General features: G+C 50.8%; 1 protein-coding gene across 1 annotated transcript in view; it reads left to right on the top strand.

The window, feature by feature from the left end:
* The window catches only part of plcd3a (phospholipase C, delta 3a), a 35,851-nt gene that overhangs the window by 13,623 nt on the left and 9,527 nt on the right, over window positions 1-12,701 (top strand). Inside the window, 7 exon segments of the mRNA XM_024011743.2 lie at window positions 4,823-5,051; window positions 5,973-6,045; window positions 6,047-6,115; window positions 7,146-7,371; window positions 7,690-7,891; window positions 8,084-8,228; window positions 8,659-8,811. Of these exon segments, the coding sequence (XP_023867511.2) occupies window positions 4,823-5,051; window positions 5,973-6,045; window positions 6,047-6,115; window positions 7,146-7,371; window positions 7,690-7,891; window positions 8,084-8,228; window positions 8,659-8,811 (1,097 nt within the window).

Raw genomic sequence — 12,701 nt, 5'->3', positions numbered from 1 at the left:
CTAATTGTAAACCTAACCCCTAACCTGATTCTAACCCTAATTGTAAACCTAACCCCTAACCTGATTCTAACCCTAATTGTAAACCTAACCCCTAAGCCTAAAATAGCATTTTTTTCTAATGGGGACCGGCAAAATGTCAAATTTTCCTTGTTTTACTATTCTTGTGAGGACTTCTGGTACCCACAAGGATAGTTCAACAAAAAAATACACACATTTGTTTTACTATCCTTGTGGGGAACAAACTATTTATTCCCTTTCAAAATCCTATTTTCCTGGACCCCTAACCCTAAACATAACCCTGACTCTTAAACCTAACCCATAACCCTAATTCTAACCCTTAACCTAACCCCTAAGCCTAAAATAGCATTTTTCCTTGTGGGGACTGGCAAAATGTCCCCAATTGTGCTAACTTCCTTGTTTTTGATATCCTTGTGAGTTATGGTCCCCACAAGGATAGTTGTCACGATCGTCTTGCGGAGAGAGAGAGGACCAAGGCGCAGCGTGTGCAAAATACATTCTCTTTTATTTAGAGTAGGGAAAAACAAGAAACGAACACTGATAACAAACTAAACAAAACAACAAACGACCGTGAAGCTAACGACGTAAGTGCATAACACAAGCAACAAACGTACAACATAGACAATTACCCACAAAACCCAAATGCCTATGGCTGCCTTAAATATGGCTCTCAATCAGAGACAATAAACCACAGCTGCCTCTAATTGAGAACCAATCTAGGCAGCCATAGACATACAAACACCTAGACAAGACACTGACCCATTAAACGGACAAACCCCTAGACAAACCAAAACACATACATTCCCCATGTCACATCCTGACCTAACTAAAATAATAATGAAAACAAAGATAACTAAGGCCAGGGTGTGACAATAGTAAAGCCAAAAACACACATACAAAGTTCAATGGTTTAAGGAGAGGGATAGGTGGGCAGCCAGGGAAGCGCTTAGAGTCCACAGGCCTCCTAAACCAGTAGTATATCTCAGTCTAGTTTAATAGATCTACACCTACAGGGTTTGCCTCTCAGATTGCTCTTGAAGTATCCCTCCGGTAAATGAGAGGCCATGGCTCTGGCCCCTCCATGTTCCATAGGACAAATATTGGGCTCCTTGGCCCTGCCCATAGGGCTCTGATGGCACAGGCTAATTATTGTTGTTGGCATGAGTGACGAAGGATGAGTGTGTGTGTGTGTGTGTGCGTGCGTGCACACTTGTGTCAGAATATAGCCCTACCAAATGGGTAAACCTCTTTTATGACTGCAGGGTTTGGACGTGACGTAACAACCACCACTACTACACTACTATCTTTGAGATTGTCATATAAAGAGTTTAAACATGTCTCTGACACATCATTTTACGAGTTAGTGCTGGCGGTCGGTCGTTAGAGCTTTGGAGTTGCCTGAGTCAATCCGATTTTATTTTCATTTTCGAGTCGCACTGTACAAACATATTATACTAGTGACCTAGATGACACACATGCAAACACACCCACCAAACACAGAGTGGAAACATCACAGACAAGTTTATGTCCACTCAATTCCAAAGTCCAGTTAACGAGTACAAGGTTTATGAGGTGTTTTGTGACGGGTTATGAATGTCAAGGTCAGGCGAGTACATTCATCACGTCGACTCAGACAGCATAGAGCCACAGTGGTTCACTTCAAGTGGAACACAACACTTCCTTACTACCGTCTAACACCCACTAGTCTGAGTCTGAGAACACTGCTGCTAACCTAACACACCCTGGGCTGGGAGGCAAGCTGAGGGGCAACGGTTAAGAATGGGATAATGCTGATGGGAGGTTGTAATTGCATGACCTCCTTGTAACGCTCTCTTTCTCTCTACCTTCATCTCTCTCTCTCTTTTCTTTTTTTCTACCGCTCGTTCGCTCTCTCTTTCTCCTCTTTCTCGTTCTCTCTCTTTCACTCGTTGCACAATCCACCCTCCACTATGTCACTTCAGCAAGGACTATTCCTCGGTCATGGAATTCCGATTAGGTCCCAGTTCTCTCCCATCGCTGTCCCTCGGGGACCCAGGAAGCACCCGCTGCTGTGGGGAATGGATAAGGCCAGAGCCATGCGTTTAGAGAGTTGGGCCAATGCGATTTTTGGAATTATGATGCATTTTACATGACTCTTCAACATTCTATGGCAGCCATGTTAGCTCCCCATTAACAACGCATGGTGAATATGTAACCAATGCCATGTCACTGAATGTCTGGAATTAGAGCAATATTCAACATGTTACAAGTTGGCCCAAATCTCTAAATACACAGTATATTCGGAAAGTACTCAGATTCCTTGACTTTTTCCACATTTTGCTACGTTACAGCAATGGATTTAATAAAAACATCTCAGCAATCTACGCACAATACCCCATAATGACAAAGCGAAAAAATGTGTTGAGAAATTTTCGCAAATGTATTAATTTTTAAAAATGGAAATACCTTATTTACATAAGTATTCAGACCCTTTTCTATGAGACTCGAAATTGAGCTCAGGTGCATCCTGTTTCCATTGAGCATCCTTGAGATGTTTCTACAACTTCATTAGAGTCCACCTGTGGTAAATTCAAATGATTGGACATGATTTGGAAAGGCACACACCTGTCTATATAAAGGTCCCAAAGTTGACAGTGTGGCCAGACGGAAGCCACTCCTCAGTAAAAGGCACATGACAACCCACTTGGAGTTTTCCAAAAGGCACCTATAGGACTCTCAGACAATGAGAAACAAGATTCTCTGGTCTGATGATACCAAGATTGAACTCTTTGGCCTGAATGCCAAGCATCATGTCTGGAGGAAACTTGCCACCATCCCTATGGTGAAGCATGGTGGTGGCAGCATCATGCTGTGTGGGGGTGTTTTTCAGTGGCAGGGGCTGGGAGACTAGTCAGGATCGAGGCAAAGATGAACGGAGCAAAGTACAGAGAGATCCTTGATGAAAAGCTGCTCCAGAGCACCACTGGAGGATGTGTTTAGGTTTAGGGGTTCTCTCTTTTCTGGAGAGACCTGAAACTAGCTGTGCAGCAACGCTCCCCATCCAACCTGACAGAGCTTGAGAGGATCTGCAGAGAAGAATGGGAGAAATTCCCCAAATACAGGTGTGCCAAGCTTGTAGCGTCATACCCAAGAAGACTTGATGCTGTAATCACTGCTAAAGGTGATTCAACAAAGTACTGAGTAAAGTGTCTGAATACTAATGTAAATGTGATATTTCTAAAATTTGTAAAGATTTATTAAAACCTGTTTTTGCTTTATTGTGTGTAGTATTTAATCAATTTTATAATAAGGCTGTAACCTAACAAAATTTGGAAAAAATAAAGTGGTCTGAATACTTTCCAAATGCGCTGTATGTCTCTGGATAAGGCCTCATGTACAACAGGGTGAGAGTCCAGGTGGCTGGTGTGGGAGGTGACGTCGTCTTCCCCCAACCGGGCCGCAGTTAGAGCAGAACAACGACAAAGGCAGGCTGACCACTTCAGCAGACAGCTACTGATAACACAAAAGCGGCTGCAGATGCACACACACACACACACACACACACACACACACACACACACACACACACACACATGCTGACTACAGGTGGTCTCAAGGGCCTTTGGGGTCTGGCACCTGCAGCTCAGCATGATCCCCTCTGTTCAGATGGGCTTTAGAGAATATGCACCGCACTTAACACTTCGGCTGTGCCAGTCACACACACACACACACACACACACACACACACCACACTTCCCCCTACTCTCCGCATTGAAATGTCACCCTTGTGATGGGGCAGGAATTTATCAGCGATTTTGAGGAGGTGGAGAGGCGAGGGCTGTTCAGCAGAAAGAGGCCGTTGTCAGAAGAGACAGTTGTCTAGTGGCTGCCCCAGGCCCCTGGCCCCCTGGCCCCCAGGCCCCTGGGCCCCTGGCCCCCAGGCCCCTGGCTCTGGCACAGTCAGCCCTGTGGCTGAGCCATCGTTGGTCTGTGTGTCACTATTTGCCTAGGCCCCTGGAAAGCTGATCCCAGTGTAGAAAGGCACTGCTATATGTACTTAAATAACCAACTGACTGATTTGAAAGCGACTCTACAAACCCAACCACAATTCCAGCTATTCAATTAATGAAGGGATATGGGGTTTGTCGTTGTGGTGGAGCTAGTCTTATGTTTGAAACCTTCACCAGGCTCTATTCTGGATGTGTTGGAGGGTAATGGGGTAGTAGGCTGGTGTTGTGTTGCTGGTCAGAGGGTCAGCCATCACGTGTAAAGCCCCCCCCCCGACATAGGTTTCACCACATATGTTGCTGTTATAAATAAGAGCTGAAATACATGCTAATCTCTCTAGAAGTCAATAAGACGGTGTTCTTCGTTCTTCCTTTATCTCTTTACACACACAAACACGTCATGGCATTGGGCCAAAGGTCCTGCCTACACTTGAGTGTCAGTTTGACTGCTGTGCCCTGAGTGTCGTGGAGTTGCTGGTTAAATGTGGACCTTGTCATAAAGATGAATGTAGGCCTGAGTCATAAACATATCCTGCAGCCGCAGCTGACGCAGGTCTGTGTCTGTACAAGTCGTATTATTTCACAGCCAAATCAGGACCCCAGCACCGAGATGCCATGTCACACTGCTACGTGGATGTTACCACACTCCCCCTAAAGTTCACGACCTTTCAGCTCCGAACCTCCCTTCAAGTTCCACGTGTTTTGGTGCCCTGTTTTGTATTCTGTTTATTCCTACACCCAGATTGATACAGTTACTCTCTCTGTTTCCCCCACCGTCTCCTCTCCCACCTTCCCTCCCCCACCTCTCTCTGTGCCAGTCTCAGTGACAGAGGTGGAGTGTGTGCGCGAGGGCTGCCAGTCTGAGGCTCTGCGGAGACTATCCGGGTCGGTACCAGAGAATCAGTGCTTCACGGTGGTGTTCAGAGGGGCCAGGAAGAGTCTGGACCTCCTCTGCCCCTGTGAGGAGGAGGCGAGGCACTGGGTCCGAGGGATACGCACGCTGAAGGAGCGTGTGGCAAACATGACCCAGAAGGAGAAACTGGACCAATATCCTTTACGCCCCGAGGGCCTTTGCTGCGCTGTGCCAGGCTGCCAGCCTTCGGCCCAGAGTAATTATAGTGCAGGCTGGGCAGCCAGGGTCGCTATGGTGACTGACTCTGAACATAACACTGTCACATGCACCGTCCCACATCCACAGCATACCTAAGATGTGCAGCAATGGGCCAGCAAAAAGCACCGTCTAAATATAGTCTGACTATCTTGTCAAACATGATCCCTGGTATAGCCGCTGGGTTGTTTGTGACACAGGTGTACGACGGACACACTTGTGTAAAACGCAAAGCCAGATCTTGAGAGCAGATGGAGCGGTAGGTGCTCTGGGACGTGTCCAGGCTAGTGCCGTGGCTTGTAATTGGGTAAGATTTGAGGTGCGGTTTTGCACTGGCATGTCCCAGCAGTGTTTGCAGTAGATTGATAAAGACCATCCTTGCGAAAGCTCTTATTGTTGTGTGTGTCCTGGAAGAGGGAGGTGTCATATAGGCTCCTCTCTCTACGTCCGCCCTGTGTTCTATTCCACTAGAGGCCTTGGAGGAGGCTTTAAGTATTTTGGATGTTGGCACAACAGGACATCTGTGTCTACAGTCAACACACATCTGAATCATAGACTGGGGTGTATTCCATTTCAATTCCTGGTAGTTGAATTAGACACTTATCCTCCTCTGAACGGTTACACAATTGATTCCTGGTTTGCTGTGAATTAAGAAATGATGCACTTGACCCTTACCCATACTTGGATGTGGGCTGTAATGTGCTTATATACAGTATGCACGTACATCAACCCTGCCTGTATGTATAGATGTGTTTTGTGTCTATACCTACTGCATATACCATAGAATGTACTTTTTAAGGATGTGTTTCGGGTTAGAGGATCGGAATGCTCCCCCGGTTGCTCTCCTTAACCCCCCACACCTGGATCCGTGGCTACCTGAGACGGGCTGATGAGAACGACGATGGGAAGATGAGTTACGACGAGGTCAAAACGCACTGCTGCAATGATCAACATAGACCTGAACGAACAGTACGCGCGCTCGCTATTCAAGTGAGCACATACTGTATATGTGTGTGCCGTATTCAGTATGGTTGCTAGGTTAATGTGTATAGACCTTGACTGCATGGGTGTTGCGTATGTGCGTGAGCGAGATGTTGTTGTTGGCTGAAGCCATTGTTTACTCAGTTATGCTGTGAGTAATTTGGCTGTGTTTCACTCTCAGCCTGGAGTCTGTGTTCAATTACACAACCCAGTGGCAAGCCAACCAGCAGCCCCTCGCCTCTCTTTCCTCTCTCTTCTCTCCTCTCTCTCTCTCTCTCTCTCTCTCTCCTACTCACTCACTCACTCACTCCACTCACTCACTCACTCACTCACTCACTTCACTCACTCCTCACTCACTCACTCACTCACTCACTCACTCACTCACCTCACTCACTCACTCACTCACTCACTCACTCACTCACTCACTCACTCACTCACTCACTCACTCTCTCTCTCTCCTGCCCTCTTCTCTCTACTGCCGTCTTTCATTCTCCCCAGGCGGTCTCGTCCTTCCCCGTCTTCCCCCTCTCTATCAGGCAGCCAGTCATTTCTCCATAGTTGAGGATTACTGCTAGCTAAGTCTCTCAGCTCCCCTCTCCGTTAAAGTCCAGTTGTTTTCCTGCTCCTTCCTTCCTTCTCCAACCCTGCCCATCCATCTCCTCAGAGACTGCATATCAAACCAACTGCAGTGCATTAATGTGTGGAGTGTATGTTTGTTTATATGGTATGAATTATGGGAGTGGACGTGGTTGCTGGCCACTCCCATAGCAAATCAGTGCGCGCCCATAGATTTGATAATATGAACATGGCTCACCTATGAGAATTGAAGATATTAACTTTGATCCAGCCCTCTGTTTTTAGGGAAGCGCTTTGAAAATGTGTGTAGGGGTTGTGTATGTGTGTTTTAATCAAAACAACCCTAACGAAGGTCTCTCTGTCTGTCTGTCCGTCCGTCCGTTCGCCCATCTGTCTTTTTGTCCCTCCCTCTCCTCTGTCTGTCCCTCCTTCTCCTCTATCCGTCCTTCCGTCCCTCTCCTCCGTCCCTCTCTCAGAAAGCTGACCGGTCGTGTGACGGCCGTCTGGATCACGTAGAGATCGAGGAGTTCTGCAGGGAGCTGATGAGGCGGCCGGAGCTGGACGCGGTGTTCAGACACTACTCTGGTAACGGCTGTGTTCTGTCCACCGCTGAGCTGAGAGACTTCCTGGGAGACCAGGGGGAGGACGCGTCACTGATCCACGCTCAGAGCCTCATCCGCACCTACGAGCTCAACGACTGGGGTAGGCCCGAAGAAACACTGAACATCATTTTAGCCTTGGATTTTTATGACCTTACATTTTACATTGTAGTCATTTGCAGTAGTGAGTGCATACATTTTCATACTTTTTTTCATACTGCATTCCTTACATTTCCTGTCCTTTTATTTATCTGAATGTTTTATGTTTTTATATTTGACATATTTAACTGCTGCAAATTCAGGGCCAGTTCCTCCCTTGACTTTATTTTCCCACAATCGTATGAGCATGTCTATACCCGTCTATTCCTGTTCATAATCCTCATAAAAGGTTGATGGTTTGATGTGCCGCTCCTCCCTGCAGCCCAGAAGAACCAGTTCATGACCCAGAATGGTTTCACCATGTACATGCTGTCCCTGGAGAACGATGTGTTTAACCCCGACCACGCCAGGGTGCACCAGGACATGACCAGACCTCTGGCCCACTACTTCATCTCATCCTCACACAACACCTACCTCACCAAGGACCAGGTCACCAGCGCCAGCAGCGCCGAGCCATACATCAGGTATTGAATACACACGTGCGCACACACAAACACACATATGCATGCGCATAGACGCACACACACAAACACACAGGCTTATGCACATATGCATACACACAGGCATACACACACACACACACACACACACACACACACACACACACACACACACACACACACACACACACTAAGAATATGTACTGTGTGAACCAGAGCTCTGAACCAGGGCTGTCGCTGTGTGGAACTGGATTGTTGGGACGGGGACAAAGGAGAGCCTGTCATCTACCATGGACACACCCTTACTTCTAAGGTGCCCTTCAAAGAGGTCATCGAGACCATCGCCCAGTATGCCTTCAAGGTGAGTAACATTGTCTTTTAAATTACAACAAAGAAAATACCCCCAAAAAGTGAGCACACCTGGCCTGTGAGACCCTCTTAGTGGGTTGGGGGGATGATGGACAGATGGTTGTGTGATTTGTAGGGAGGCCAAATGTTTCACCTTAACCATCATGCCCATATGTCTTCCATATGTGACTGTTTATGGAAAGCAAAGTATTCCTCATCAAAACAAAATAGATTTAACAAGCAAATCTAGACAGTTGACTTTCTGCCTTTGCCAACGTTCAGTTCAAGCTACAGTCATAGTCTTGACTAGACTGCTGTCCAACAGCTTCTTGGCCTCAGTGTAGTCCAGAATAAACCCTGGCTTATTACCTAATGAGCTTATGGTTTCTCTTACATTTTAATGAGTGGCCTCTTATGAACCAACCCTTGTTTTTTTCCTTTAGGCCTCCCCGTACCCCCTGATCCTGTCCCTTGAGAACCACTGTACGGTGGAGCAGCAGACGGTCATGGCCAGACACCTGCGCACCATCCTGGGCAAGAGGCCGCTCACCAAGCCCCTCAACGACCAGACTCTGAAGGACCTGCCCTCTCCTGAAGTACGACACACACCCCTGTCTCCAGCTCTCTACTCACCCCCTGTCCCCAGCTCTCTACTCACCCCCTGTCCCCCCCAGCTCTCTACTCACCCCCGGGTCCCTCCCAGCTCTCTAGCTCAAACTGACCCCTGTCCCCAGCTCTCTACTCACCCCCTGTCCCCAGCTCTCTAGACACACACCCCTTCCCGCCTCTAACCACCCCCTGTTCCCAGCTCTCTACTCACCCCCTGTCCCCAGCTCTCTACTCACCCCCTGTCCCACAGCCTCTCTACTTCACCCCCTGTCCCCCAGCTCTCTACTCACCCCCTGTCCCCAGCTCTCTAGGACACACCCCCTGTCCCAGCTCTCTTAGGAACACACCCCTGACCCCAGCTCTCTACTCACCCCCTGTCCCCAGCTCTCTAGCACCACACCCCTGTCCCCAGCTCTCTACTCACCCCCTGTCCCAGCTCTCTACTCACCCCCTGTCCCCAGCTCTCTTAGGACACACACCCCTGTTCCCCCAGCTCTCTAGGACACACACCCTGACCCCAGCTCTCTACTCACCCCCTGTCCCCAGCTCTCTAGGACACACACCCCTGTCCCCCAGGCTCTCTACTCACCGCACCCTGTCCCCAGCTCTCTTAGGACACACACCCCTGACCCCAGCTCTCTACTCACCCCCTGTCCCCAGCTCTCTAGGACCACACCAACCCCTGTCCCCGAGCTCTCTACTCACCCCCTGTCCCCCAGCTTCTTCTACTCACCCCCTGTCCCCAGCTCTCTAGGACACACACCCCTGTCCCCAGCTCTCTAGGACACACACCCCTGTCCCCGCTCTCTCTCACCCCTGTCCCCAGCTCTCTAGGACACCACACCCCTGTCCCCAGCTCTCTAGAACACATCAACCCTGTCCCCCCCCAGCCTCTCTACCACCCCCTGTCCCCAGCTCTCTACTCACCCCCTGTTTCCCCCCAGCTCTCTAGGACACACACCCCTGTCCCCAGCTCTCTACTCACCCCCTGTCCCCAGCTTCCTCTACTCACCCCCTGTCCCCAAGCCTCTCTAGACACACACCCCCTGTCCCCAGCTCTCTACTACCCCCTGTCCCCAGCTCTCTACGTATCCCTGTCCCCAGCTCTCTACTCACCCCCTGTCCCCAGCTCTCTAGGACACACACCCCTGTCCCCAGCTCTCTAGGACACACCACCCCTGTCCCCAGCTCTCTACTCACCCCCTTGTCCCAGCTTCTCTATGAGGACACACACCCCTGTCCCCAGCTCTCTACTCACCCCCTGTCCCCCAGCTCTCTAACTCACCCCCTGTCCCCAGCTTCTTCTAGGACACACACCCCGTGTCCCCAGCTCTCTACTCACCCCCTGTCCCCAGCTCTACTCACCCCCTGTCCCCCAGCTCTACCACCCCTGTCCCCAGCTCTACTTCACCCCCTGTCCCCAGCTCTCTAGGACCACAACACCCCTGTCCCCAGCTCTCTAGACACACACCTGTCCCCAGCTCTCTAGGCACACACCCCTGTCCCCAGCTCTCTACTCACCCCCTGTCCCCAGCTTTCTACTCACCCCTGTCCCCAGCTCTCTAGACACACACCCCTGTCCCAGCTCTCTAGACACACACCCCTGTCCCGAGCTCTCTACTCACCCCCTGTCCCCAGCTCTACTCACCCCCTGTCCCCAGCTCTCTAGACACACACCCCTGTCCCCAGCCTCTCGGACACACACCCCTGTCCCCAGCTCTCTACTCACCCCCTGTCCCCAGCTCTCTACTCACCCCCTGTCCCCAGCTCTCTAGCAACACCCCTTCCCAGCCTCTACTCACCCCCTGTCCCAGCTCTACTCACCCCTGTCCCCAGCTCTCTACTCACCCCTGTCCCCAGCTCTCTACTCACCCCCTGTCCCCAGCTCTCTAGGACACACACACCCCTGTCCCCAGCTCTCTAGACACACACCCCTGTCCCAGCTCTCTACTCACCCCTGTCCCAGCTCTCTAGGACACACACCCCTGTCCCCAGCTCTCTAGGAACACACCCCTGTCCCCAGCTCTCTACTCACCCCCTGTCCCCAGCTCTACTACCCTGTCCCCAGCTCTCTAGGACACACACCCCTGTCCCCAGCTCTCTACTCACCCCCTGTCCCCAGCTCTCTACTCACCCCCTGTCCCCAGCCTCTCTAGACACACACCCTGTCCCACCTCTCTACTCACCCCCTGTCCCCAGCTCTCTACGTACCCTGTCCCCAGCTCTCTACTCACCGCCCTGTCCCCAGCTCTCTAGGACACACACCCCTGTCCCGCCTCTCTAGCACACGCCTGTCCCCAGCTCTCTACTCACCCCTGTCCCCAGCTCTCTAGACCCACCCCTGTCCCCAGCTCTCTACTCACCCCTGTCCCCAGCTCTCTACTCACCCCTGTCCCCAGCTCTCTAGGACACACACCCTGTCCCCAGCTCTCTAGGACACACACCCCTGTCCCAGCTCTCTACTCACCCCCTGTCCCCAGCTCTCTACTCACCCCCTGTCCCCAGCTCTCTAGGACACCACACCCGCGTGTCCCCAGCTCTCTACTACCTGTCCCCAGCTCACTCACCCCTGTCCCCAGCTCTACTCACCCCCTGTCCCCAGCTCTACTCACCCCCTGTCCCCAGTCTCTAGGACAACACCCCTGTCCCCAGCTCTCTAGGACACACACCCCTGTCCCCAGCTCTCTAGGACACACACCCCTGTCCCCAGCTCTCTATCCCACCCCTGTCCCCAGCTCTACTCACCCCACTCGTCCCCAGCTCTCTAGGACACACACCCCTGTCCCCAGCCTCTCTAGGACACACACCCCTGTCCCCAGCTCTCTACTCACCCCCTGTCCCCAGCTCTAATCACCCCCTGTCCCCAGCTCTCTAGGACACACACCCCTGTCCCCAGCTCTCTAGGACACACACCCCTGTCCCCAGCTCTCTAGGACACACACCCCTGTCCCCAGCTCTCCTAGGACACACACCCCTGTCCCCAGCTCTCTAGGACACACACCGCCTGACCCCTTCTGCCTAAGAAACCTGTTTGTCCTTTTCTACTCTCTCTCCCATCCCGCGCATGTTTATGGAACGATTGTGGAATACTAACAGGAATATTTACATATGTTTTGAAGCATCTCTGTCTTCCCTCTGCAGGAGCTTAGGGGTCGTATCCTGGTGAAGGGGAAGAAGGATGTTCATCACCTGAACCAGCTGAGGAAAACCAGCAGCTTTGATACCAGCTCGGACGACGAGGCATCAAGCAGAAACAAAAAGGACCCTGCCAAGGTGCTACACATTTACCTTCCATGTGACTGAGAYRGCACTGTAAGTCTACAGAAATTGATCAGGAACATACAATATATCAAGCTTTTCTCATGTGCACTCTGTGTTTCTGGCTCAGGCGGTCTCATCTAAGCTGAGCCCAGAGCTGTCTGAACTGGTGGTGTACTGTCGAAGTGTCCCCTTCCACGGGTTCCAACACTCTGCCCAGAAACCACCTGATGAGATGTCATCCTTCAATGAGAATGACGCCCTCAAACACATCAAGGACACAGGCAAGGGGCCTAGGAAGACATAACTCGAACAGAWCAGTTTTCTGTGAATCAGTTCCYGATTAGACCCTATAATGACTCATAGTTCTTACTGGCACTGTAGCTGTAGAGAAAGTCCTTGTATACATGGGTGCATTTGTGCATCATGTTGTCGTGCATATTTGTGTGTGTCTGTCTTTTTATTTGCGTTTGAGGTATTGTAATGGATCTYTTACCCTGTCCTYTCATCACCTTCCAGGAAAGCTGTTTGTCAGACACAACAGCAGGCAGCTGAGCCGGATCTACCCCTCCGGGCAGCGCCTCCAATCCTCCAACTACGACCCCCAGGATATGTGGAA

The sequence above is a fragment of the Salvelinus sp. IW2-2015 genome, linkage group LG20, assembly GCF_002910315.2.
Source record: "Salvelinus sp. IW2-2015 linkage group LG20, ASM291031v2, whole genome shotgun sequence".
NCBI lineage: Eukaryota > Metazoa > Chordata > Actinopteri > Salmoniformes > Salmonidae > Salvelinus > Salvelinus sp. IW2-2015.
This window is presented reverse-complemented; position numbering and strand designations above follow the sequence as displayed.